At 38.3% G+C, this 27,037-nt stretch overlaps 1 protein-coding gene across 3 annotated transcripts; it reads right to left on the bottom strand.

Moving 5' to 3' along the window:
* Positions 1-5,428: 5,428 nt before the first annotated feature.
* LOC149844212 (serine/arginine-rich splicing factor SR30-like) lies at positions 5,429-25,827 on the bottom strand. Of its 3 annotated transcripts, XM_090000404.1 has the most exons (15): positions 25,755-25,827; positions 25,116-25,209; positions 24,697-24,762; positions 24,480-24,554; positions 24,248-24,359; positions 24,003-24,099; positions 23,862-23,919; positions 23,422-23,464; positions 23,128-23,177; positions 22,944-23,000; positions 22,747-22,850; positions 22,554-22,646; positions 6,059-6,092; positions 5,874-5,967; positions 5,429-5,799 (listed from the first exon to the last, which is right to left on the bottom strand). In XM_090000404.1, the coding sequence occupies exons 2-15, from the start codon at positions 25,200-25,202 to the stop codon at positions 5,789-5,791; spliced, it is 981 nt and encodes a 326-aa protein (XP_089856530.1). In that variant the 5' UTR covers positions 25,203-25,209; positions 25,755-25,827; the 3' UTR covers positions 5,429-5,788. The 3 variants fall into 3 exon arrangements, with proteins under 3 accessions (XP_089856530.1, XP_089856531.1, XP_089856532.1); XM_090000405.1 differs by lacking the exon at positions 23,422-23,464 and having other exon boundaries at positions 5,878-5,967; positions 24,053-24,099; XM_090000406.1 differs by lacking the exons at positions 23,128-23,177; positions 23,422-23,464 and having other exon boundaries at positions 5,878-5,967.
* Positions 25,828-27,037: the final 1,210 nt, after the last annotated feature.

Consider the following 27,037-nt stretch of genomic DNA (forward strand, 5'->3'; position numbering starts at 1 on the left):
TGACAATGGTTGCATGTTTTTCCTTTTTAAAGGATTAGCTGCTTGCCTTTGCAGGAATCACTATATGATGTTCTGCAATTTGCTGTTTCTGTTTAATTCTCCTCTCCTCTGTTCTGCTTTTTTTTTTCCTCTGCTCTGCTCTTTTCTCTCTACTATTTCATTTTCAATTTTTCTGTTTTTGAACTGTTCTGTGGGTGACCTCTTGTCATCCTCTCTTCTCCGTCTGCTCAGTCCTTTCTATCTGTAATACAATTACTCTTTTCTTTCAAAAAAAAACTTTGTATTTAGTGGAAAGGATTAGCTGCTTGCCTTTTGGTGGTTTCTTAGTGATTATGCCATTTTTGGCAACCAAGATTTTTTTTTTTTTGTATGGCTGTCTTTTTTCACATTTCTCTTCAGAGACTTTATTTGCTACTGTAATAAAAACTAGCATTAATATTACTTTTCTTTGTTATCTATGCTTCCCACCAGCAGATATGCGGGTGCTTGGTTAAACTCCATTTCTCTTCTACTTCATTTTTATTTTAAATGTCTCTATTGCCTTAGCCCGTGGACATTTGCTGCATCTCATGATGCAAGGGAAAGCATTTGACTTGCTTGAATTACGATGTTCGTATAAGATATCATTATTTGGTGTCACATGAAATAAAGGACCTTAATCAAGAAGCCAAAGAGTTTGATCGGAGTCACGTATGCCAACAAAAGAGACCATGACTTTAGTTGATTAAGCTCCCTTGAGAAGATATTGAAGAGCTTCTACAAGTTGAGTCAAGAACATGCTTTCAATATTTAATTCTTGCACTTGTCTCTTATGCAACCGATTTTTATAAGGCCTCTTTACTTTAAGACAATGTCTTTTGTTGGCACACGTGACCCCGATAAAACTCTTTAGCTTCTTGATTAAGGTCCTTTATGACACCAAATAGTGATATCTTATGCAAATATCGTAATTCAAGCAAGCCAAATGCTTTCCCTTGCGTCATGAGATGCAGCAAATATCCACGGGCTAAGGCAATAGAGACATTTAAAATAAAAATGAAGTAGAAGAGAAATGGAGTTTAACAAGCACCCACATATCTGCTGGTGGGAAGCATAGATAACAAAGAAAAGTAATATTAATGCTAGTTTTTATTACAGTGGCAAATAAAGTCCCTGAAGAGAAATGTGAAAAAAGACAGCCATACAAAAAAAATCTGGTTGCCAAAAATGGCATCATCACCAAGAAACCACCAAAAGGCAAGCAGCTAATCCTTTCCACTAAAATACAAAGTTTTTTTTTTTGAAAGAAAAGAGTAATTGTATTACAGATAGAAGAAAGAACTGAGCATTCGACTCATTGAATTACGACATTCGCATAAGATATCACTATTTGGTGTCATAAAAGACCTTAATCAAGAAGCCAAAGAGTTTTATCGGGATCACCTGTGCCTACAGAAGACACCATGACTTTAGTTGATTAAGCTCCTTTGAAAATATATTGGAGAGCTTTTAGAAGTTGAGTCACGAACATGCTTTCAATATTTAATTCTTGCACTTGTCTCTTATGCAACCTATTTTATAAGGCCTCTTTACTTTAAGACAATGTCTAAAATATGTCACGACAATAATAACAAATAAATTTTTTTTCTCAAACTCATTGCCTTACCATTATTTTTATTTGATAATCCTAGGAGTATTTTTTTCATTTTAAAAAGGTTTAAATTTTTGTGGCAACTTCTTGAAAAAGATCAGGTGGATTTGTGCATTAAGCACCAGATGTGGATCCCAAAACCTGATTAAGGGCGATCAGGTGCTTAATGCACAATTTTTTGTGCAATCATATTGCACAAATCTTAGCATTGTTAGCTTATTTTCCTTGTTTATTACCACCACTATTGCTTGCTGTCTGCTAATTTATTTCAGACTCACAAAACGTTTGGCTTATTTAAAATATGCAACATTTTTTTTTTCATTTTTCAAAATACTTCAAAACTTCTAAAAGCAAATATCTTTACCAAGATACAATACGGTTTAGGGAGTGTTTGACTCGTCCCTGCCCGGGCGCTGTCCAGTGTTTGCTTAGCAGGGCATGCGCTGTTCATATAACACAAGCATTGTCCTTTGCACTCGCTCCACCGGGGACGTGCCAGTTGCGTCTATGCGGGGTGCGACAGGCAAGTGGCTTTTATGCTATTTATTATTATTAATATAAAAGGTTAAAGTTTGCTACAATCGTTTACACAAGTGAAGATTTAGCAAATTTTAATTTTTTATAATTTGTTCTTTTGTTCCAAATGACCCTATGGATATGAACTACATGTTTTTATTACGAACCAGACCTGTGTTCAGGTTTTTTGACAATGTAAAATTGAACAGTGGTAAATGCATCAATTTTTTTACTTGAAAAACTATGATCCAAGGGTCATTTTTCACTAAATTAAGTATGCCAAAGACATCTACAAGGTTATATTGAGTTAAAACAACTATGATTCCAACTGGACTGCATTAAATATAAACCCTAATACAAATTTATATATTATGAATTATTTTATATAATTAACAAAAATCATGCCCATAATCAATAATACGCGTGTCGAAGCTACATCGTACTGCTGCTTCTATCAGACACGTGTATTTACGCGCCATAGGCACTATCTTAACAGTGGCAACAGCTTGATTGAATCCCACTGGCACATGGTGGCTGCTGTTGCTTTAACACGGTTGGGGCATGTAAGGCTGGGTGGTCGGGTCCTCAACCCGGAGTTTTACCTCAAGTGAGGTGACCCTGTTCTCGGAGAGGTTTCTTTTGTCATAAAAAAAAAACAGTTTGTAGTTTTTTGAAAAAGGTAAAATCCTTATGAGGGTACCTGAATTAAGATTGAAAAGCATGGCAGCATCTGAAATTACCAAAAAGATCACGCTCACACATACCCTGGGCATCTAGATTCTAGATAGATCTGTGTGGTTGCTAATGCTCGGGATCCCAGTTCCGATATTTTGGATCTGGATTGACCTGGATATCGATGGATCCATGCTGAAGTCAAATTTAGACAACGTAGAACCTACGGGTGGGATATGTTCCAACCTTTCTTGATCCGGAATCATTTATGTGGATTCAGATCCGTTACAAGTCTCTTGTCAGGTTCTAGACATCCTAGATGAGTCCGTTTCGTGGACCAGAAATTGGTTTCACTAACGAACCCAAATTTGGTGGTCGATGGGTCCAATACATTCCGCTCCGTGACTGTCAAAAGAAGCGAATCGAGCCAATGATTGGACCAGGTATCCAGTGACTCAGTTGCTCGAGTTTAGTTTTATGCTCCTCTAACAAAGATCCAAGATCCAATAAGAGGCAATTTGGTTCTAGAATATAAAAATCGATTGACCGAGATACAGATCAGATATGGGTCAATCATGTGAGAACTTCTTCTACAGCTGAAATATTTCATGTAGACTTGTGTGTCTTTTGGTGGGAAATACCTGATTTACACAGATCTAATATTCTAGAACAAAATCCAACCTTTAAATTATGTTTAACATGCTCGATTTACCATTTTCGTGTGCTAAAGTCAAACTCCAACGTGATGTTTTACACTATTTTCAAGATCCCTCTTATCCATATCAACCGAGTTGTATCAAATTTTGTGGTATTTTAAAGCATGATAAAACCTTTCTTGTTCCGCCTAATACACCATATGATTTGATAAAATATTGAAAAAACAAACCTATCTTGGGGTATATTAAACATGATAAAACATCTGAATAAAAAAATTAGCGTATGGTAAATTAACAAGGTTAAAACCCTTTATGGTTCGATTTAACATCTGAAGAGTAAGTCCATATAAACACGTACCATAGTATGGTATCATGCTATAAAACCACCACATATACATATATATATATATATATATATACATATACATATATATATATAGAGAGAGAGAGAGAGAGATGCGTAGGAGTGCAACCATAGTGGAATGCCGCTGAGTGTCTGTTGCGCCAGCGATGGACGCTCAGCGTTTTTCCAACAAAAAATGCTTTTTCAACGTCATTTTTTCACAAAATCGGGCTTTAGCAGCAGTTTGAGCCCACCGCTAAAAAGACTTTTTAATAATACCAGATACATCCCCTGGGGGCGTTAGCAATGGTTTCAACTGCCGCGGTGCTCCAGAACCGCTGCTAAAGCCTAGAAAATGCTCAAAATGCATTTTCCATCAATTTTTATGCATTTTCATGTGCTGGCCGTAAATCATGCGTCGTTCCACCCGTAGCTGTTCAACTAAGGGTTGCGCAGCTTCCACTTTTCTCTATATATAGTATGTGGTAGTTGCCCACTACGGAGGGTTTTTATTAAATCTAACTTTATAGATGTGCTCACATTCTTCATTTTATAGAATTAACCCTTTCTCAAATCTGACTATAGATGTGTTCTACATGCTTCATTTTGTAGGTTTTATATGGTTTAAAAATCAGTCTAAGGTTCTTATAAATATTCAAGTTTAAAAATCATCTTTTTTATTGAAAAAACATTGTCCAAGTGTGTTGTTTACACCACCATCTAGGGACATTTGCAAGAAACAACCCCAAAACACCTATTAGCACACGCGGTAAGCCAGAAAAGATATATATATATATATATATATATATATATACACACACACTAGTGTGAACAGTGATTTTCATGGATCTTTTAAGACTTTAAAATCAACAGCTCATAATCTTCTCAAATAAAGGTATCTAAAAATCATGTTTTTCATCAAAAAATACACTATCCAACAGCTGATTCCTAATAAATTCACCATGTCAAACACATCTAGGATTTGCAAAGTGTTCAAAATGCCATGCTCACCTGGCAGTTCTCATATTTTCTGCAACAAAATATACATATACCATATTAAGCCCTCTTTTCTCGCTCTACCCCAATAATTTGAAGTATTTCATGATAGATATGAAGCGTTAGATGTGTTTAGCATGCTCAATTTAGTGATAATCGACTGTTGGATCATGTTCTTCAATAAAAAATACGTTTTTCTGAACAGAAAAAACTGGCACCTTCAGTCATTGATTTTGGAATACCGAAGAAACCTGTATCCAGGTCAGATTCTGGCAATCCGGAATCCAGTTCCTACTGAACCAAAGAAAAAAAATACTTAAAACTACAAATTTTTAAGGAGCCTGTCAAGACCTAACAAAAAAGAGGCCTACGTATATATATATATATATATGAGAGAGAGAGAGACCCTCATATGTCGGACAAAGAATATATATGTAAATAAAACCTACTCGGATTTAAGAGTGATATTCACTGGTTTGCGTGCATAGCACTTTTTTATAGCCAAGAGACGAGGCAGAAATAGAGAATAAACCCACACCAGAAAATCTCACAGGACCCATTCAATCCCGCGAAGCAACGATGGGTTATAGCTCACACACCACAGGAAATACCAAGTAACCAGCAGAAACATCCAGGCCACTCCACAAGATCGAACCAAGCTAAGTTTTAGCAGTTCCCAGACATATAATGTCCCCTTGGGAACAAGCAGCATGACTAGTTCACGAAAAGAAAGTTACGTAACATGCTTGAAGTACAGACACGAGTTAAGTCTGGATTTCAAAAACATGTAGACCGATTTCTGTAGCTCCCAAATATGTCCAGAAAAGTCAAGAAACAATGCATAGATACTTCCCTTCTATCAGAACTGCCTCTCCAACTTCCACCTTACCCCGGCATACGATCCACAAAGTCCACTATCAGCCTCCAATCCACCAAATCAATTAACGACCTCTAGAATCAACAGATTGGCTACGATCAGATCTTGCCTGCAAGCAAATTACCATTTCAGTGAAGATGGCATAAAGTCAGAAAAAAACGGTCACTAAATGTAAGATAATACTCATGGCAGGTGAACGGGAGCGAGCCACGCTCCTGCTTCTGCTTGGGTTACGCTTTGCAGGGCTTTTTCTTACTCGTTCCTGGCGTGGAGGCTGCTAAACAGAATTGAAGAGAAAACGGTTATAAAAAAGGAAATAAAACAAGAAAAAAACAAAAAAAAGGTGAAATCCCAAACAAATCACTTACAGAAGCATGCGGCGAACTTGATCTTGACCGTGATCTGCAAAAGTTCCACAAATAACTAAGTTCAATATCCACAAAGCAGCTTTAAGACCTTGATCCAAAAGCCTCGACGCCTCTTCCACGTCAGAATTACCAATTTGAACGAGGGAGGCATAAACTTCAGTAGCATTGACCAATGGCTATCAAACGAACAACTAATATTGGCCACAAGTCCGCATTAAACCAATAAAATGGTAATACTATTCAACAGTCACGCAACTAAAATATCCACGATAAAATATTCAGTAGAGATAGTGGGACAAAAGAGAGAAAGAGAGGAACTTCTCCCAGCATGACCCTGCAAATCCTGAGCTTGACTCCTATTAGCATGAAGATGATCAAGAGAATTAAGTTGACAAGTCCCAGTTCCACTTTCGGTATTGCTATCCACTCCTCAGTCCCTCAAGCCCTATGAAGCCACTATGCCAAAATGTACAATGTTAACATTCATTTCTGATTGTCAAAGCTGCTCGGTTTATGAACCAGCATACCTCCACAACCAAAAGAGTTGCAGGCATTTGCACCAATCCCTTCAAGTTCCTAAAAGCAATCCCCAAATCGCCGCTTAAGCCCTCATCTAAAAAATAAAAACAATACAACCTTCAAAAAGACGGGATAATAAATGTGAGAACCACTCTGCTCAAATTCACGCTCCACCCTCACCCATCCAGCAGAGATATTCAATGGTTTAAGGAAAAGGAGCATGAATAAAAAGCGCATATGCAAAGCATAACATGGCACTACATGTCAAGCCTGCTAATCACCATGTCTGAAAGTTGTGTTTAGACATGCCTTCCGTCAGCATCAAGATTTGCAAGCAGGAAAAGGGGCACCATAAACCACGTATAGCATCACTGTCTACGTAGAAAGCACACAAGGTTTTGGAAAATCAAGAGAACACTTGTAAATCCGAGTACACAAGCAAAGATGACAAGTAGCACTGCCACTTTAGCATGTCCAGTCACATAATATCTGGACTGATTCAGGGACAATGAGAAAAAAATTGAAGCATGATATCTATGAGATCCCATGCATGCAGCCTTAGTTGTCAAAAGCAGTGCCTAAGCGCCGCCTAGGCAGGCTGGGAATATGGTTGTCATTATCTTTTTGTTCTTATTCTTATTCTTCTTCCTCATGCCGCAAACCCTTTCTTTTTTCTTTTTTCCTTTTCTTCTTGTTCTTTCTTTCTTTTGTTCTTCTTTCCTTTTTGTCTTTTACCTTTTTCTTTTTTTTTATCTTCTCCTTTTGTTCTTCCCCCTTTTGCCCCTCGCCCTTCTTCTCTTATTCCACCTCTTCTTCTTCTCTGTCGTTTTCTTCCTTTTTCCCCTTTCTCTTTCTTTTTATTTCTTCTTCCTCCTCTCATCCCTCCTCTTTTTTTCTTCCATCTCTTCTTTTTTTCTTTCCTTTTTTTCTTTTTTCTTTCTTTTCTTCCTTTTTTCTTCTGTTTTATTATTGTTCTTTACATGTATGCACATGTTTCACAGGGCGTGTGTTGGGGGATGTTTTGTATCTTTTTATGTGTGTGGGTAGATATGCTTTATGTTTAATGCTATGCAATTTTATGAAATTTTACACTGAATTACACGCATATACTTAATTCATAATTACAATCATATTTTTGTTACTAAATTAAAGTTTATGCTTTTCTTGATATTTTGTTTTCTGGGTCCAGCTTAGGCTGATTAGTCTCGCCTGATCCGACTAGCCTTTTTGGGGTCATCCGCCTAGGCACCAAATAGCACTTTTGACAACTAAGCATGCAGCTGAACTGTGAAAAATGGAGACCGTGTGAACTCATGATAGCAGGTTCACCCAGCAGAACGTAGAAGGGTTTTTTAGTCATGACTGATAAATTACAACAATTAGCAATGACTCAACTACCATCACCCACAAATACCCAGAAAAGCACCTTTCACACCACTTGAAGCACAAAAAGAAATATGGAAACCAAAGACAACAAATTTCAACTGATCAATTGATGAGCAAGCTATAGGACTATTTGGGATGCCAAGCAGTAAGGAGAAGACATCAAACCAAACAAAATAAAAAGGAAGCACACACTTAAGTTGAATGACAGGGTGCAAGGAGATCAACCAAGAAAAGGATCTGAATACAGTGCCATGACAGCAAGAGCTTTTAAAAAAAATGGCAACCAATATCCAGACAACATCCACGTGGCAATCTGAAAAAACAAAAATGGACATGCAAGCACTGTCCATATCGATGCCATATAAAATCACAATGCCAACTTTGTTGTACCAACAAGTGCTCAAAACATGGATATGTTCCCAAAATACTTTATAAGAAAAAATTAAGCACATATACTTTCAGATCATTCAAAAGCTGGTTGTGTCTAGCTTATTTTCCCACCAGCCAAACTACAAGGTCGGAAGCAAGTGCAAAGGTTGAATAAGGTGATAGTGCCTATTCCCATTCGATAACAAGTAAATGGGATGACTCGTTGGACAATTATTTAAGAAAATTAAAATAGTCAAAAGATAAAGACTTCTGAAAATATAGTTTCTTGAAAATTATGTGTAATATTTTTTATTTAGCTGTGAACAGAACTAGTTGACATTTGATGATAAAAAACTGAAACTTTTTTTTTCAATAGGTAAGCTGGAAAAACTGAAATTTTGATATACAAGAACAATGATGTTATTCCACCAAAAAAAACCATGGGATTGCACGACCATTACAAAAAATAAACTAAATCTTTGGTTCTTAAAAGCTTTCAGAGCCCAAACTAGCAGTCCTCACTAGGAATCCATAGAAGAGATGGAGCATTTGCCCCTGCTTGGTTCACAGAGTGGAAATTGAGATAACATGGACAATGGGGTCCCATGTTAGTGAAACAGTTAGACACGTCCATACAGGACTCAAGTTATATCGGACACTCATCTCAAGCAAAGACAACGGTGATGTTACACTGAGGGTCTTAATTATTCTCAGAAAAAAAGGAAAAACTAAGGGACTTAATTGATCCCACTTCCTTGCTCCATCGAGAGATAGGTCCAAGGGAAAACGTCATTTGAACCAATAAATGTTGGACTCAAATAACAGGTATGAAATCATAATAACTTATATGTTGTTCTATATCTCCATGAATCTAGGAAATTTTGCTTGATTGCATCATTTGATCCACGTACTGGAACTGATAAATTTTAAAATTATGCAAGATTATACAAGAAAGATCCCTTTTGGCTCTCTCTTCAGCTCTATGTTCCCTATCCTAGGGGTGTTCCTCCATTAGCAGGCTTCTTCGGAAAACTCTATCTATTTTGGTGTGGATGGCAAGCAAACCTCCATAGATTGGTTCAATAGGACTCCTTACCAATGTTCTTTCCATCTACTATTATCTAAAAATAATCAAGCTATTAATGATTGGAAGAAACAAAGAAATAACCCCTCATGTGCAAAATTTTAGGAGACTTTTAGGGCATGTTTGCTTTGGTCACAGGCTATGAAAATTGTCCCTGAAACTGTGTACCATGACATGATCAACATTCTCAGGCACAAGTTTCTCATGTTTGCTTTTGGGTTGTGTGGGAATATGTCATGTAAGAATGTGTCGTATCATGATTTTGCAGATTCTCGGCTGAATATCTAATGCTTGTAAAAGTTGGTCACAAGGTCAAACCTATGACCAACTTTCACAAGTTACAGGGCCTTAAGATTCATAGGGAGAATCACTTTCACAAGGTAAAACTTTCTCATGCTTGCAACACCTTGTGGTTCTTCTGTGATTATGATTCAGAATCACAAGAAGCTGTGAAAATTCTAGAATCACAGGGCATTGCAAACATGGCTTAAGATCAAACAATTCAATGAGAAAAAAAAGTAAGAGAGGGAGAGAGAAAGAGTACAGTTAAAATATTATCAGCAGAAATGCAAAGGACATGCAGGTAGATGCTTGGAATTTAATATAGGACAGACTGGATGTCTCTCACTAGAGATCACATTTAATCAAACAGAACTCTTGTCTGATGCAATATATGGACCTAGGAATATTTCCGCTTGTCAATTTGTGAGGATCCCATCTTCCAAACATTTTAGCTGAAATGAGATTTGAGCGTTCAGCATAACATCCCACACTAGAATGGGAGCATACCACACTTGAATGGTTTGGACTTAGGAACAAGCCCAGATCTATCCACCGTCAACATCTTGATGTATCTTTCATGCATATGGTTGGCAAAATGTTGGGTGAACAAAATTTCCCTTGATATCTAGCCAAATAAGTCATCATCTAATACAACATGGACAACCCCTTATAACCATTAGTCGTTCTAATTGTCATCAATGAGACTGATTTAACAAGAATCCAGCTGCCATTAACAAAAATATAAGTTATCTAAGACTTAGCTGATATGAGAGAGGAGGTTGCCCTATAACCTCTTTTTCTCCAATATTTTCAATTATGAATTTAGATTTTTTTTGAAATAAAATATATGCTGATAATAAGTAAAAAGTGGACACCACCAATTAAAAAAATGAATATAATGTGACGAAGAAACTATAGAGCATGAGGTAAACAAATTTGTATGAAACTATGAGCATGTGCTCCCACTTGTACTTCAAACTCCATGCAGCCAATAGTCCTCCTATAGGTGCCCATCATGCCTTTACTCGTTTACCAAGCATCAGCTTCATGAGTCTTGATTCTCCATTTCATTTTAATGCTATGCTAAACTTATTTAACTCCACATTCCTGTCACTTATGATATTCTCTATCTCCAACTTTCATATCACTCTATGCAGTCAAAAGTGCTGGTGGATGCCTAGGAAGCAGACATCTAAAAAGCTTGTGTGTGTGTGTGTGTGTGTGTTCTAGAAAAAAGACTAGCTTGAACCTAGGCGGGGACTAGTCGGCGCCTAGGCGGCCTAGGTGGGAACTAGTCAGACTAGTTGGGACCCTTTAAGTCTAGGGCACCTAAGTGCCTCGGACTAGGCGCTGAGCCATTTTTTCGATACCGCCAATTTTGACTACATAGATATCACTTATCTTCTCCCAACTCTTGAGCTTTTTACATCACTTCTTCATGCTATTATTCTTCTTAAACAATCTCATATTACATTCTTCAGTTTTCCCTTGGTTTTCTCTTTTATTTGAGCTACCCTTAATATTCCCGAAATACTCAGATCATGATCCAACCTTCATTAAACAAGAAGCCACACTAAGTGAATGCATCTTAGCCACATTTATTCTTGCTTCCTTTTCACTTCTATACCACCCAATAGGCCAATACTCTAGATAAAATACCTCTTCACTTTGGTTTCCCTTCATAGTTGTGGTATGTCCAAGCTTGTCGAGAGTTATTAACGTAAGGGGTTTATTGGGAATCAGAAAAGTTATCAGGTGGTCTTGTTTATATTTTAACTTTTAATGGTCTATTTTGTAAATTTCTTTATTGACCCTAATCACTACTTAAGGGTGATTAGGGCTAATCGTGAATACACTTTTCAATCTTTCTCAAATCAAGTTCCAACATGGTATCAGAGCATCTCGTCCTTGGGAGAATCTGACGCCTAGGCTGGATTTTTGTTCTTCCCTCATCATCATAGTTTCTTTCTTCTTCTCTCCTAGCCTATATCTATTATGTTCGATCTTCTTTTTTATCGAACCCTAGGTTCTTTCCTCTGTCCCACGACCAGGGATCTGACTGTTTCTGCACAATATGCAGATCTGATCAGACACCCTAGATCGTGTGTTCCTAAGTGATATTGCTGAAACGTGGTGCATCAGATCTACCATCATGTGGTGATTGCGTGGAGCAGATCTGACATCATGATCGTATTGCATCAGATCAGCAATCATACTTAGATTGGGTGGAGCAGATCTGAGATCGTGCAGTAACTGGATGTCTTGTAGCATGGAGCGTTGAAGTTGGATCAGATCTGAATGGTGTGGCTGACTGATTGTTGCTCATATCAGAGTCGTGTTGATGTGGTAGGCGTCAAATCTGCAGTGCTTGCTGTTGTTGGAATCAGATTTGATCAGATCTGATTATTTTTTGTTGCAGTTCAGATCGGAAATCAATTCCTGTCATCTGAAATTAATTTCTATCGTGGTGATCAGATTTATTATCTTGTGGCGTCTGTGATATATATATATATATATTGCAAGACAGGGATTTTATTTCAGCTGGAATCTATTTCTTTACCATCAGATTGCTTGTCTTTACTTTCTCGTTATGATTATTATCCTGCTCATTGGCTAGCTACTGTCAACGGCTATGTCACAGGGACTCGGCAAAACAGATGCCGCACCCGCGTCGACGCGACGCGGGATCGCGTGCGGGTGCGGCACCGGGTGCGGTCAACACAACCCTGGGTCCGGTCAACACACCCAGTGTCGTTTTTGTCCACATTTTTGGGCGAAAAAAAATATTTCCCCGCTATGAAAAGGAGGAGGATTAGGGCAAAAAAAAATTTGCCCTAATCTCTCCTCTCTCTCCCATCGCCGCCCCAGCTCCGCCGCCCAGACTCCTCTCGGCTCGCAAGTATGTCTCTCACTTTCTTGGGTCGGCTGGGGAGGGGCCGAGCACCCCCCCCCCCCCCTCTCTCGGTCTCTTGTTGGGTCGGCAGGGGAGGGGCTGAGCCTCCCCTGCTCCCGCGTTTTTCGGCACAGGAGGGGCCGAGCCCCTCCCCCATCTACCTCTTTTTTTTGGGTCGATTGGGTCGACAGGGGAGGGGCTCGGCCCCTCCCCCATCTTTTTTTATTCTTTGGGTCGACAGGGGAGGGGCCGAGCCCCTCCCCCATCTGTTTTTTTTTTGGGGGGTCGACAGGGGAGGGGCCGAGCCCCTCCCCCATATGTTTTTTTCTTTGGGTCGACAGGAGAGGGCCCGAGCCCCTCCCCCATATGTTTTTTTCTTTGGGTCGACAGGGGAGGGGCCGAGCCCCTCCCCCATATGTTTTTTTCTTTGGGTCGACAGGGAAGGGGTCAAGCCCCTCCCCCATCTGTTTTTTTTTTTGGGGGGGGTCGACAAGGGAGGGGTCGAGCCCCTCCCCCATATGTTTTTTTCTTTGGGTCGACAGGGGAGGGACCGAGCCCCTCCCCCATCTGTTTTTTTTTTTTTTGGGTCGACACGGGAGGGGCCGAGCCCCTCCCCCATATGTTTTTTTCTTTGGGTCGACAGGGGAGGGGCCGAGCCTCTCCCCCATCTGTTTTTTTCTTTGGGTCGACAGGGGAGGGGTCGAGCCCCTCCCCCATCGGTTTGTTTTTTTATTTGGGTCGACAGGGGAGGGGCCGAGCCCCTCCCCCATCTGCATGCATGATGAATCATATTATGAGTTTATGACAATGTTTATTGTTAAATGCTAAACTGTTAAAACTTCAAAATTATATATATATATATTTTACATTTTTGCCCCTGCCGCACCCCCGCACCCAGGTTTTTTGGAAGTACCGAATCCCCGCACCCGCACCCGCACCCATGTGACATAGGTCAACGGTGAATACCATTGGCTGAAATAAAGTCTAGTGATGGTGAACAAAGGGCTGAAGTGTCTGCAGAGTACAAAACTTTTGTTAATCCCTTCTCTTATGGGTCGTCTGTAAAGCGGTCAAGGACTTTTATGATGTCTGTGTCAGGACATCGTCGAAAACATATTCTGTTAGAAAAGAAGCCAATAGAGAAAACTGGGAAATATGTCACATGGCAGGAACATAATGACATTGTTATGTCTTGGAACATAAACAGTGTTCAGCCACATATTGCAGACGGCTCGATTTACTATTCTACTGCAAAGGAGATGTGGGATTCATTACGTGACACGTACTCTCAAGACAAAAATTTTAGTAGAATTTTGCAAGTTGAGCAAGAGATATTTCAGTTGCAGCAGGGCGATCAGAATCTTTCTCAATATTATGCATCAGTTAAATCGGCCTATGAAAGGCTCAACTATGTTCGTCCTCCCTGCTGCAATAATCATAAAACCCATCAGGAGCAAACTATGGTGGCTGCAAATGCTTGCTGGCTCGAAAATCCCTACTCTACCTGATGCCTACAACCGGTTAAGCAGTCTTGTTGTTACCCTTCCTCAGCCTCATGGGGATTCTCAGACTTCAGCTTCGCTGTCACTGGTGGACAAGGGCATGGTTTGCCTAGTTCTTCCGGAGACAGAGGTCGTGGTAGAGGCAGTGGAGGTCGTAGCAGGCTTCAGTGTACATATTGTGGCAAGCAGGGGCACCTTGAGGATCGTTGTTGGGATATGAATCCTAGAGGTCGCCCTCATAGTTCATCATCGTTCGCCAAAGCAACAGATCATGTTGTCTCTTCCATCACTGGACTTGTGCCTACTTCTTCAACCAATATGATTACTCTCAGTCGTGCAGAGTACGAATCAGCTTGACGTGAAGAATGCTTTTCTGTATGGGGATCTATCTGAGACAGTCTACATGCAACAACCGCCTGGCTTCGAGCGACAGGGGGAGTGTGGCAAAGTGTGCAAACTAAAAAAGGCAATATATGGGCTAAAGCAAAGCCCGTGTGCATGGTTTCACAAATTGTTAGAGGTGATGTCTAAATTTGGTTTCCAGAGGTCACCATCATACCATTCTTTGTTCATAAAGAATAGCGCCAAAGGTGTTGCGATTATGGTTGTTTATGTTGATGATATAATTTTAATGGAAGATATCGAGCAGGAGATTTCAAGCACCAAGGCATATCTGCAGAAATACTTTATTACAAAGGATTTGGGTCCTCTCAGGTACTTCTTGGGAATCAAAGTAGCAAGAAATAGAGAAGGTACGGTTCTTTCTTAGAGAAAATATGTGCTTGATCTTTTACAGGAGACAGGGATGCTTGGTGCAAAACCAAGCCACTATTCCCATGAATCCTAAACTACACATGTATGACGAGCAATCTGAGGCAGTTGATAGTAAGTCCTATAGGACTCTCATTGGTAAACTTCTCTATGTTACTGTAACTAGGCCTGACATATCATTTGTTGTTGGCAAGTTGAGTCAATTCATTGATAAACTAAGAAAAGTTCATTGGGAGGCAGCTATGATGGTTCTTAAATACCTGAAGACATCTCCAAGAAAAGGTCTATCGTTTACAAAAAGGGCAAATCTTGATGTGGTTGCATATACTGATGTTGATTATGCAGGGTCTATTGATGATAGGAAGTCTCCTTCAGGGTGATGTGTTTTTGTTGGTGGCAACTTAGTTTCATGGAGAAGCAAGAAACAAGTTGTAGTAGCAAAATCCAGTGTCGAGTTAGAATATAGGGCCATCGCACAAACTGCTGCTCAAATGATTTGGATAAAATCTATGCTTGCGGTATTGGGTATAAAGGTTTCTCTGCCTATGAAGATGATGTGTGACAACAAGGCAGCCACTTATATTGCTAATAATCCTGTATTTCATGAGAGGACTAAGGATATTGAGATAGATTGTCATTATATTCGGGATATGGTTCAAGTGGAAAATATATCAATTGTTCATGTTTATTTAGAAGATCAAGTAGCAGATGTTTTTACCAAACCCCTTCCTATCGCAGAATTCTCAAAGTGTTGTAACAAGCTGAGCATGATTGACATCTATGCTCCAGCTTGAGGGGGAGTGTTGAGAGTTATTAGCGTGAGGGGTTTATTTGTGAGGGGTTTATTGGGTATCAGAAAAGTTATGAGGTGGTCTTGTTTATATTTTAACTTTTAATGGTCTATTTTGTAAATTTCTTTATTGACCCTAAACACTACTTAAGGGTGATTAGGGCTAATCGTGAATACACTTTTCAATCTTTCTCAAATCAAGTTCCAACAAAGCTAATGAGCATTATATCATCTTTAAATATGGGAAAGTCCTTTTAAACAGACTATGCCACCCAATAGGCCAATACTCTATACCTCTTCACTTTGGTTTCCCTTCATAGTTGTGGTATGTTAATCACATACCTGGCCAAGCTAATGAGCACTATATCATCTCTAAATATGGGAAAGTCCTTTTAGACATTTCTCAACATGTAATCTCAGACCGGATGATACATGTCTTCAACAATCGCAGCTCCACTCAGGAAATCTTTCCTCAATAGTGTTTCCCTAAATCAGCCCAGCCAGTCCCGTGTCCATAAAAGAAAAAACAGGTTCAGATCTTCCCTTATCCCTCTGAACTCTTCACAGGGTTTCATTAAGGTAATAGCCTCAATGATTACTTTCTTGGCACATGAATATTATTTGACTTTCTTAAGCGTGTATCAACGGAAACATGCAATCTTACATATGCACAGATGTATCACATAATGTAGCATGTACCACGTAGAATAAAATATAAATATATATGTGGCAGTATCATGAAGCATAAAATATGCATATATCTGTGGCAGTATCAGCAGCATCAACAAAGGTATATTAAATTGATTTGTAATATTTGATGGTCACACGGATAAGATTGTAAAAATGTCTTCAAAAAGACAATATGCATACAAGCACTAATACTTCACAAGAGACGTGCACAAGAGCACCCAAAGAACACTTGAATAATTATGCACAAAGGTATAAAATAGCACACACATGCACAAAGGCGTAAAAAATATCTTTATAATGACAAAGTAAAGGAGCTTGAGCTCTCAAGCATTAAGAAATACAAGGGGAAGTCCCCTACTTATACAACACAAGAGGAGCCACATAGGGGGCTCCCAAAGAAGTCGTTGGGAGCCCCCAACGGTCACATTTGTGACCGTTGGGAGCTCCCCCAACGACTCTTTTGGGGAGCCTTCCCTAGGTAGCACAAAACACAAAAAAGAATAAAAAAGAAAAGAAAAAAATACAATCATATTCCAAATGGAATATGCATAAAATAGGAAATTACATAAATACCCTTTTCAGGTTATTATGCTCTCTCTCTCTCTCTCTCTCTCTCTCTCTCTCTCTCTCTCTCTCTCTCTCTCTCTCTCTCTCTCTCTATATATATATATATATATATATATATATATACACACACACAACGAGATTAAGGATTACATTTTAGCACCCCCCCTCAAACTTACGGTGTGATAACCGCAAGTCTGCCAAGAAGAAAATTAAATCTAGGCGAACAAAGAGCCTTAGTGAATAAATCAGCCAGTTGGAACTCAGATGTCACATATGGGAGATCAATGACTTTAAGTATTCTTCCCTGACATAGTGACAATCCATTCATGAAAAGTATGATTCTTAGCATAACTTTGTTGGCTCATTAACATAAACTCTCATGTCTTCTAGAAGATGTTGAATCCATACAATTTTCATGGTTGTGAATGTCATGGCTCGATATTCAGCTTCGGCGAAGGACAAAGAGACCTTTTGTTGTTTCTTACACCTCCAAGAGACCAACGATTCACCTAAGAAAACACAGAAACCAGTAGTGGAGTGACAATTATTGAGGTCACTTCCCCAATCAGAATCAGTATAGGAAATTAACTTTAATTCAGGAGATGAAGACAAAAATACTTCCTTATTTGCAGTTCCCTTTAAGTATTTGATGATGCGAAGAACGACAATCATGTGAACCGTTGTGGGAGCATGTTGAAACTGACTGGCAATATGGATCGCATGCATGTGACAAATCAAGCCGAGTGATGCTAAGATACATTAACGAGCCTACCAGTTGTTCGTAAGGAATAGGATCGGTCAGAGGAATCCCGTCACCAATCTTCATTTTTGAGCCCACTATTTCAGGAGTTTCGTAAATTTTGTCATATGAGATTCCTGACCTATCAATAATCTCACAAGCAAGTTTAGTTTGAGATATAGAAAATAACCAACTCAATTCCAAAGAAATATGTCAGAAACCCCAAGTCTAACATTTCAAATTTCGAAGTCAAGACAGATTTGATATCATTGACTCCTTTGACATCATCACCTATTATTAACATATCATCAACATATAACAATAATATCACAATACCTGCATCGGAATTTCTGATAAATAATGCAGTATCTGTATAACACGAAGAGAATCCATTTTCTAACATAACATTTTTAAATCTGTCATACCAGGCTTTGGGTGTCTGTTTCAAACCATAAAGAGCTTTCCAAAGACGGAGAACTTATCTTTAGGCAATTTCATACCTGGTGGGGCATCCATAACATTTTTAACATCCATTTGAAAAATATTTCATTTTTTAATAGACACAATAGTGATGAGACATCTGACTGTAACCAACCGTGCTACGGGTGCAAATGTCTGTTCATAGTCAATTTCATATTCTTGGTCATCCCTTTCGCGACTAAGCGAGCTTTATACCTCTCCAGAGATCCATTGCTCTTAGTCTTAACTTTAAACACCCAACGATAACATATAGTTTTCTTTCCAAAAGGTAGAGTTTGAAATTCTCATGTGTTAGCTTTTCTAAGAGCTTTGAGTTCATTTTCTGCCATTCTACACATTTTTTGCTTCCTCAAAATTTTTTTGTTCAAAATAAGAATGAATAGCACTAAGGCAAGCTCTATACTTTGGTGAAAAAGAGTCAAAAGAGACAAATCTTGTTGGAGGCTTCTTATTTCTTTCAGATCGTCTGGGATCATGTGTGGGAATAGAATCACTATATTGCTCAATTGCACTTCTGAAAGTATTTTTATCTCTACGAGAATAGGTTATTGGATCATTTGATGTTCTATCTTCTTGAGTATTGGGTGAGTTGAAGTCATTAGTGTCTACTTCATTGTCACTATCATGTTTTGATGATATTTCATCATCACTAGACATATCATCATAAATAGATAATAGGTCAAACAAGAAATAATAGTCAACATTTTCATGGTAAGAATCATTTTTTTTCAAAACCACTCTCATTTTTCAAAACATCACATTTCTTGAAACATATAACTTATCATTTTTAAAATCATAACAGCAAAATCCTTTTTTGAGTCTCGAAATATCCAAGAAAGACACACAGAGAATAGCTTTAGGTGAAAGTTTGTCATTCTTATCTATAAGAAAGCATTTGCAACCAAAAAAACGCAATTTGTTATAATCAGGTTCCCTTTTATATAGTATTTCGAAATGAGAGATTTTACCTAAATTTCTAGATGGTAAACGATTGATAAGGTAGACAGATGCAAGAGTCGCTTCGGCCCAAAAAAAAATTGAAATATTTTGAGTTATGAAAAGAGTTCAAGTGGTTTCAATTATATGCTTATGTTTTCTTTAGGCCAACTCATTTTGTTGAGGGGTTTTAGGGCAGGACCTTTGATGAACAATACCACTATTTTCAAGATACTTAAATTCATTTGAGAGATACTCGCCTCCGGAATCGGTTCTACATATCTTTAAGTCGCTATTAAATTAATTTTTAATCATCAGATGATATGATTTAAAGCATGAAAAACTTCATGCTTATGTCTAAGAAAATATATCCAAGAGTACCTAGAAAAATCATCCACAAAACTCACATAATAGGCAAACCCAGAGTTACCAGTCGAGGAAGCGATACGGGAAGCGAGGCACTTTCAAAAATTTAGGAAGCGGGGAAGTGTGGGACTACTTAGAAGAAAATTCTGAACCGTCTCAGAAGCGACATAGGAAGCAAACCGGAAGCGACCTAGGAAGCGAGGGGGAAGCGAAAAAAATGGGGAAGCGTGGGGGAAGAGAGGGGGAAGTGTGGGGGAAGCGTGGGGGAAGCGTGCTTCCCATAAATGGGAAGTGTGTTTCCCATAAAAGGGAAGCGCGCTTCCCAAAAAAAGGGGACGCTTCCCCTCACGCTTCAGAAGCGCGACGTTTCGCACTTCGGGGAAGCGCGCTTCCCCTTTTACCTAGACGCTTCCGGTAACTCTGAGCAAACCCTCATTTTGAAGCAACAGGTGTTGGTCTCCAAAAATCCGAATGAACAATTTCGAAAGGTTTAGAAGTAAACATGGATCTTTGTTCAAAAGGCATACTTCTCATTTTTTTCAAGAAGTCATTACAAGATAATGTATATTTACAAAGATTTTTAGCAAAATGCAAATAAAATAACTTGGTGATATTGGGATGACCAAGTCTCTTGTGCCAAACATTTATATCCTTATGTTGGGGAACATTACAAAAAGAATTTTTTGGAACTTGAAGAGAGTTCAAGTAATATAAGTCTCCCTTCCTAAAGCCTTCCCCAATCAATTTCTCGGACCGGTGATCCTGTATTAAACATTTATCAGAGAAAATTTTAATATCACATCCATGGTCCGATAGTTGAGAAACGGAGAGAAGGTTCAAGTTTAATTTTGGTATAAATCTAATTTTGAGGATGAAAAAGTTTTGAGTTTTGAAATTCCCAACACCTTTAATTTCAAGAGAAGTCACATCCACAGTAGAAACAAAAGATGAAGAAATATTTTTTGAATATTTGGAAAGAGAATACATGTTTGGGGACATATGAAAAGACGCACCCGAATCTAAAAGCCAAGAATTTTACCTGGAGGAGAGAAAATAGACACGGCGGCTCCCGAGATGGCTCCCTTGAGGAGAGGTTGAAGTGCCTCCACAATTTGGTTTAATGAAAGAGATCCACTTGAAGAAGTCTCCTCTTTTTGCGGCTGAGAGGTGGTGGCCATGGCTAGCAACTTCTTCCACTTAAGACAAACGGGTTTGATATGCCCCGGTTCTTTACAAAAATGACAAATAATTTTGCTATAATCTTTTTTGCCACCTTGTCCAACATTTCCTCCTTGATTTTGATTTTTAAAATGAGGGGGACGATAGGATCTTAAATTATTTCCGAGCCTAGACACCGCATTGACCCCATCATTTTTTTCGGAATTGGATGAAACCGCAAGCATATTTGACCATTGCTTACTTATACCCATACAGGTTTCTTTCCCACATAATTTGGTGAGAACATCCTCAAGAGAAGGGGGAGTGAAAGAGGACAAAAGAGAATACCTTATTTGCTCAAATTTGGGCCTTAGCCTATTCAAAAAATTGAAGAATCGATATTCTTCTAATTGTTTGTGGCGAAGTCCAATCGCCTCTCCGCTCCATTTCGGTTTGAGCATAGCAAGCTCATCCCAAATGGAAGAAAGTTTGGCTAAATATTCCCTAATGGTCATTTCATCTTGGAGAAGAGTTAGAGCCTTTTTTTGAAGGTAATATTTATGGGACAAGTCCCTTAAGGTATACATTTTCTCAAGATACTCCCATCCTTGAGAAACATTTTTGAATTTGATAATATTCGCGTTGATTTTTGTCTCAACAACTACGCCTTCATCCCAAAACAATTGGGGTCGGCGATATGAACCAAAAAAGAAAATCATTCTAGGTCTTCCACATGAATCCTTCTCCTCCAATCATCTCTATCCAATGTCATGTCCTCGGTGATTTTTGTCTCAACGGAAGAAAAAATCCAAGACAAAATTTTGAAATTCTTCATTTCCCATTCATCATGCTTCTTCGAATATTCCTCAAGAGCTTTGGTTCTTTCCTCGCCTTCAAGGATCTTAATTTCACCTTTTCTCCATCAAGGTGATTTTTTGTTCCGGTTCCGAGATTGTGCCTTGCACATAACCCCAAAGACCTTTCCCTTTTATGTGAGCCTCCATGTTTCCAGCCTAAACGTGATAGTTGGAGCCATTGAATTTAAATCCAAGAGAGAAATGAGACTCTTTTTCACCCATTAGAGAGAAAAGATGGAAGAAGAAATATGTACCACAATAAGACTTTTAAGTCTTACTTGTCGAAAAGCCCTTCTAAAATATTGAAGGAAGAGAAGCCCCCACTCTAATGTCTAAGAAGCCAAAGGCACGTTTTTTTGAGGCACCCAAAAAATGAAGAATCACACGATCTTCAATCTTTAACCAAGCTCTGATACCATGTAAAAATGTTTTCAAAAAGATAATATGCATTCAAGCACTAATACTTCACAAGAGACGTGCACAAAAGCACCCAAAGAACACTTGAATAATTATGCAAAGGCATAAAATAGCACACACATGCACAAAGGCATAAAAATATCTTTATATTAAGAAAGTAAAGGAGCTTGAGCTCTCAAGCATTGAGAAATACAAGGGGAAGTCCCCTATTTATACAACACAAGAGGAGCCACATAGGGGGCTCCCAAAGGAGTCGTTGGGAGCCCCCAACGGTCCCACAACGACTCTTTTGGGGAGCCTTCCCTAGGTGGCACAAACCACAAAAAAAGAATAAAAAAGAAAAGAAAAAATACAATCATATTACAAATGGAACATTTGTAAAATAGGAAATTATAGAAATACCCTTTTCGGGTTATTATGAGCAATATATATAGAGAGAGAGAGATGTATATATATATATATATATATATATACATGGTATATATTTATATGTATATATATATATATACGAATATATATGCGTACATACAACGAGATTAAGGATTACATTTTAACACAGATAATTTTTTTTTTTTGTGTGTGTGTGTGTGTGTGTGGGGGGGGGGGGGGGGGGGGCGAGAAAAGAAAATAACATCAAGCCATAAGAAATATACAGTATACAAAACTAACTGATCGAAAGGAAAAGATACCTCGACATAAAGCGACGCTTTGATCCAGAATGGGAATGTGATGAAGCAGACCTTGATCGTGATCTAGATGGGGATCTAGCTTTGGAGGACTTGCTGCACACCAATTTGAAAAAAAAAATAATCCAAAAGATGCCACTACGAGTCTACGACTGATTTACATTAGAAATTAATTAACACAATGAACATCCCTAACCTTCGACTCCTGCTTCGACTATAACTGCGACTACGACTTGCAGGACTCCTGCTTCTGGAATAGGATTGACTACGGCTGCGACTCCGAGATACATATTCCCTTACCTTGAAAATTGTTAAAAACAATCACATGATAAAACAAAACAAAGGGCAAAGCAGGCTATATAAGAACAGGTTTGTCACTGCAGTAGAAGATACCCTTATGTAAGAACGCGAAAAGGCATTCCTAAATTCTGAATCATCAAGCTTCCTGATCTGTATAAATACAAGTAGTACAAAATTATGTGTCTTCTTTTTTCCGCGATAATGGAAAAACATAATTCATATCAGTTTCAAATTCCAACATAATTGATACTGATCTTATCATAAATTGACTACTTACAGCATATTTCATGTCATCATAGGTTGTATAATCCACAATACCTCTTGTGCCTACAAGTCACAAGGCAACTTATACAAACATTCCAGCAGACAATTGAAAACAAAACCAACAAGCTGAAAAGAAAAAAGGCATGTATTAGAATAGATTGCTCAAAGTAAAAAAGGCATGTAGTTGCAGCAGTAGTATTGTTTTTTGTTCATGTGATTGCTGCATCTGCTGATGTTGCTACCAGAATGAAGACAGAGAAACCAATCGCAACGTCGATCTCAAGAAATGTTCACTAGTTATTATAACCTTGTATGATTGAATGCAAATGTTCAACGTGAGTGTTATCTGCCTGCCAAAAGAGGCAACATCACATTCACCGAAATAATACGCCAGACCACTAAAGAATCCAATATAGTAAATGCATTTGACTGAGCCTAACCATACTAATGACAGTTTAAAATGGGAAAAAAACATCATCCATTTTGACATCAGAAATTGAAATGATTCATTCTTATCATTTTTAATCAGCAAAATATCAGTCAAATTAATTATAATGAAACATTTAAATTTATAAAAGGAATAAAAATGCAAACATACAAATATTACTTTTGCAGATATTTACTGTTTCAAACAGCTGGTGAATAATTGATTTTCCCATTTTTCAAAAAAAATGCCAATATTTATCACCGTGAGTGTAACTTCAATCTAGAGGTGGAAGAGAATAAGGGGACAAATAAATTAATTACCTCCACGTTCACGGAAGACTTCAGAGAAACAAACATCACCAGCACGGCGCATATGGTCCTAACATCAGGAGAAATTAGTTGATTCAGTTCAAAAGTATTGTTAAATATATAATGACAAAAATAAATAAATAAATGACATACACGTTGTCCATGGAAAGGACGAGCAGGGCTTGATGAATATAAATATTCACCTTAAGATCTTGCCATGAAGCAGATGAGGGTAATCCTGTAACCAAGACTGGTACACAAACAAAACGTGTCACAACAATAAAATTAAAGTAACATAACACACGGGCTCAAAAAACCACACATGCATGTGCATGCATGTGTGCATCAATACATTTAATGGCAAAAATAAGAACTTCAATAGCATGAAAAATAGAGACCTCGGTATTCAGAGTGTCTTGACGCACCACCACGTCCTCCACCACCACCGTTATAATTGCTGTAGCGGTCATTCGATGAAGATTGTCCACGACCTCCATGAGCCAGTTCCACCTAGATGGGTAAAAATTAAACCAAGAAAAGAAGACATGAGCAACCAAGACTAACTGGTACAATAAAAATCCAGAATTCAACACTGCATGGCAAAAAATATATTAAACCACAGATGCTCACCCGAAGCCTGTGCCCATCAAAATTGTAACCATCACGACCACGAATAGCATCCTCAGAATCCCGGGCATTTTCAAACTGATTGCAAAAAATAAATACATAAAAATAAAAAGAGAAAAGCCCACTAGATAAGAAGCCATGAGCTTCGCTTGTACGCAATCTGAAGTAAACTATAACAAACGCATATTCAGGATAGGAAAGAATGCCACAGCAACACTACCTCGACGAAACAGTATCCTGGAGGCCTAGGAGGTATTTTCAAATCGATGTCAACGATTGGGCCATACTGAAAATCAGCAACATTGATTTATCAAGCACAAAAATGATAAAAATGAAAGTATCATCACAGCCAAACAAACACACTCACAAGCACGTAAACGGCTCCAATGAATGACGAGAGAAATATGAGTCATCATTTGTTGGTTTTCTAGCATAATATTGAAGAAACGTACAGAGGAACTTCTAATGAAATAACATACAAGCTTCTATGAATATCAGAAGCCGTAAATGATGATACCACCAGTGTTATTCGGAGCTAAACTTGCCATCAAGAAAAGCAAAGAAGACAACTAGAAACACCAACCAATACGAAACGGGCACTATATTCCTTCAAAGGAAATTTGTGGGAGTTCCGCAAACCTTGTAAAAGAGATCTTCAACCTCCTTTTCACGTATATCACCAGGCAGATTCCCAACGTAAAGAGTGCGACTCGATCGGCTACTCATTTTCCTCCTAAATACCATAAAAACAAGCAAAACAACAACAACAACAACAACAACGAAGAACAACGATCAATCTTTGAATCTACAAAGAAAAAAACAGATACATGGTTCACCTGATCTGTATTTTCTACAATGATGAACCCATCCCCGAACCGAGACACGAAAATCCTAAGTAACCGAGTTCCTACAGTTCTTGAATAGACACCATATCGAAAGAAACCACAAATGTTGGAAAAAAAACAACCCACCAAAACCCTAGACGCACAGAGAGAGAGGCACTCGGCCAGGAACATGAAAAGTATCAAAAATAAACGAAAACCAAACACAAGAACCAGCGAAACCCTAACACGACAATGACCGTACCTCTGCCCCAAACTCGTGGAGAAGACGAAGATATTCAAATTTTACACGTTCAAAACAGGGAAACGAACAAACGGAAACGCGAATCGTTTGGGAGGGAATATCTGTAATCACTCCCAAGGAGAGCTGCTCTCGATTCAACAACTAGGGTTTAACAGGAGAGAGAGAGAGAGAGAGAGAGAGAGAGAGACTCACCCCAATAAACGCACCCAGCAACGAACACGGGCCTCCCCTCTCTCGCGAGGCGGCTGGTATTTATAGGCGCGGGAGGATGAGGAGGAGGGATTGAAATTTCTGTTGCGTTTCGCTTGATTTGTTCGCTAAATAAGAACGTTTTATAACGGAAATTTATCGGAGACTAACATATCCTCTTACTTCATTTTTTTTATTTTCTCGCGTTTTTTATGAGCAAAGTCTCGCCAAAATAAACAAGGGTTTTTTTTTTTTTTTACCAATGAGGGCTCCGCTTGTCTGGCAGGAGCAGTTAGTGCATGTCAGCTTGTGTTGGGACGTTGCAACTTCGAATCCCAATGGTAGAGTTGTATAACTGGTAGAGGTCCCCCAGCTTTGTCTGTCGAAAAAAAAGAAAACAAGGGTTTTTTTCAAATCGGTCCACCTTGTAGACAATTTATAAAATAGTTCCTATCTTATGCCATTTAACAAATCAGTCGCCTTTCTCTCTGTTATTACAAACTGGTCCTTCTGTCAACCTTGGTTAGTTTGACCATGGTTAACTTGACAACGTTTTTGCAAATTCGTGCTTACTCGGAGTGTCAACCATAATGACAAACGTTTTTATCGGCAATTTCTCATTTTTCAAAAACTTGCGAGAAATTGAAAGATTTTCATAATTCGCACATTTTTTTTGGCAAAATCTCAGCAATAACAAAAATAATTAAAAATATAAAATTTATTTTTTATAAGAAAATATTAATAAAAATATTTAAAAATAAAAACACATGATTTTTTTGTAATAAATAGCTATTTAAACCATAAATATCGTGTTTAAATCACAATATTTATGTTTTTTCATAAATCTCGCAATATTTTGAAAATCTCACTATACTATTGCCGTTTTAAACTTTCAGGCAATTTCTCACTATACTATTGCAAAAAATTCATAAATCTCACAATATTTGTCACTATGGTGTCAACTGGCCCCGTTTAACCCGAACCTAACCAAACCCTACAGGGTCCAGTCATGATGATAAATAAGAAGACCCGATCTGAGTATAGGTTGTGAAATTTTACACCAAACTCAGACCTCACACGAGTTTTGATTAAGACTCATAATTTTTCAATGTAAAAATGATAAAAAAAAAAATTACTGGGTATGGTCAAGATTTGGTTCATGCAGTTTTTATAATGTTCGGGTATGAATTTTCTTACAGTAGAGTCAATTAGACCCAAGTTTGGACCCGATACCAAACCCTACCTGTTGACACTCCTAGTGCTTACCTTATTCATATTTTGCAAGT

This window comes from Nuphar pumila, chromosome 3 (genome assembly GCF_984573655.1).
Source record: "Nuphar pumila chromosome 3, dmNupPumi1.hap1.1, whole genome shotgun sequence".
Taxonomy (NCBI): Eukaryota; Viridiplantae; Streptophyta; class Magnoliopsida; order Nymphaeales; family Nymphaeaceae; genus Nuphar; species Nuphar pumila.

Coding starts and splice junctions, on each gene's coding strand:
- LOC149844212 (XM_090000404.1), bottom strand. CDS start 25,202: ATGAGTAGCCGATCGAGTCGCACTCTTTACGTTGGGAATCTGCCTGGT. Junction 24,555..24,696: donor CAGGATACTGTTTCGTCGAG/GTAGTGTTGCTG, acceptor TTTTGCAATCAG/TTTGAAAATGCCCGGGATTC. Junction 23,465..23,861: donor AGTCTTCCGTGAACGTGGAG/GTAATTAATTTA, acceptor CTCTTTTGGCAG/GCAGATAACACTCACGTTGA.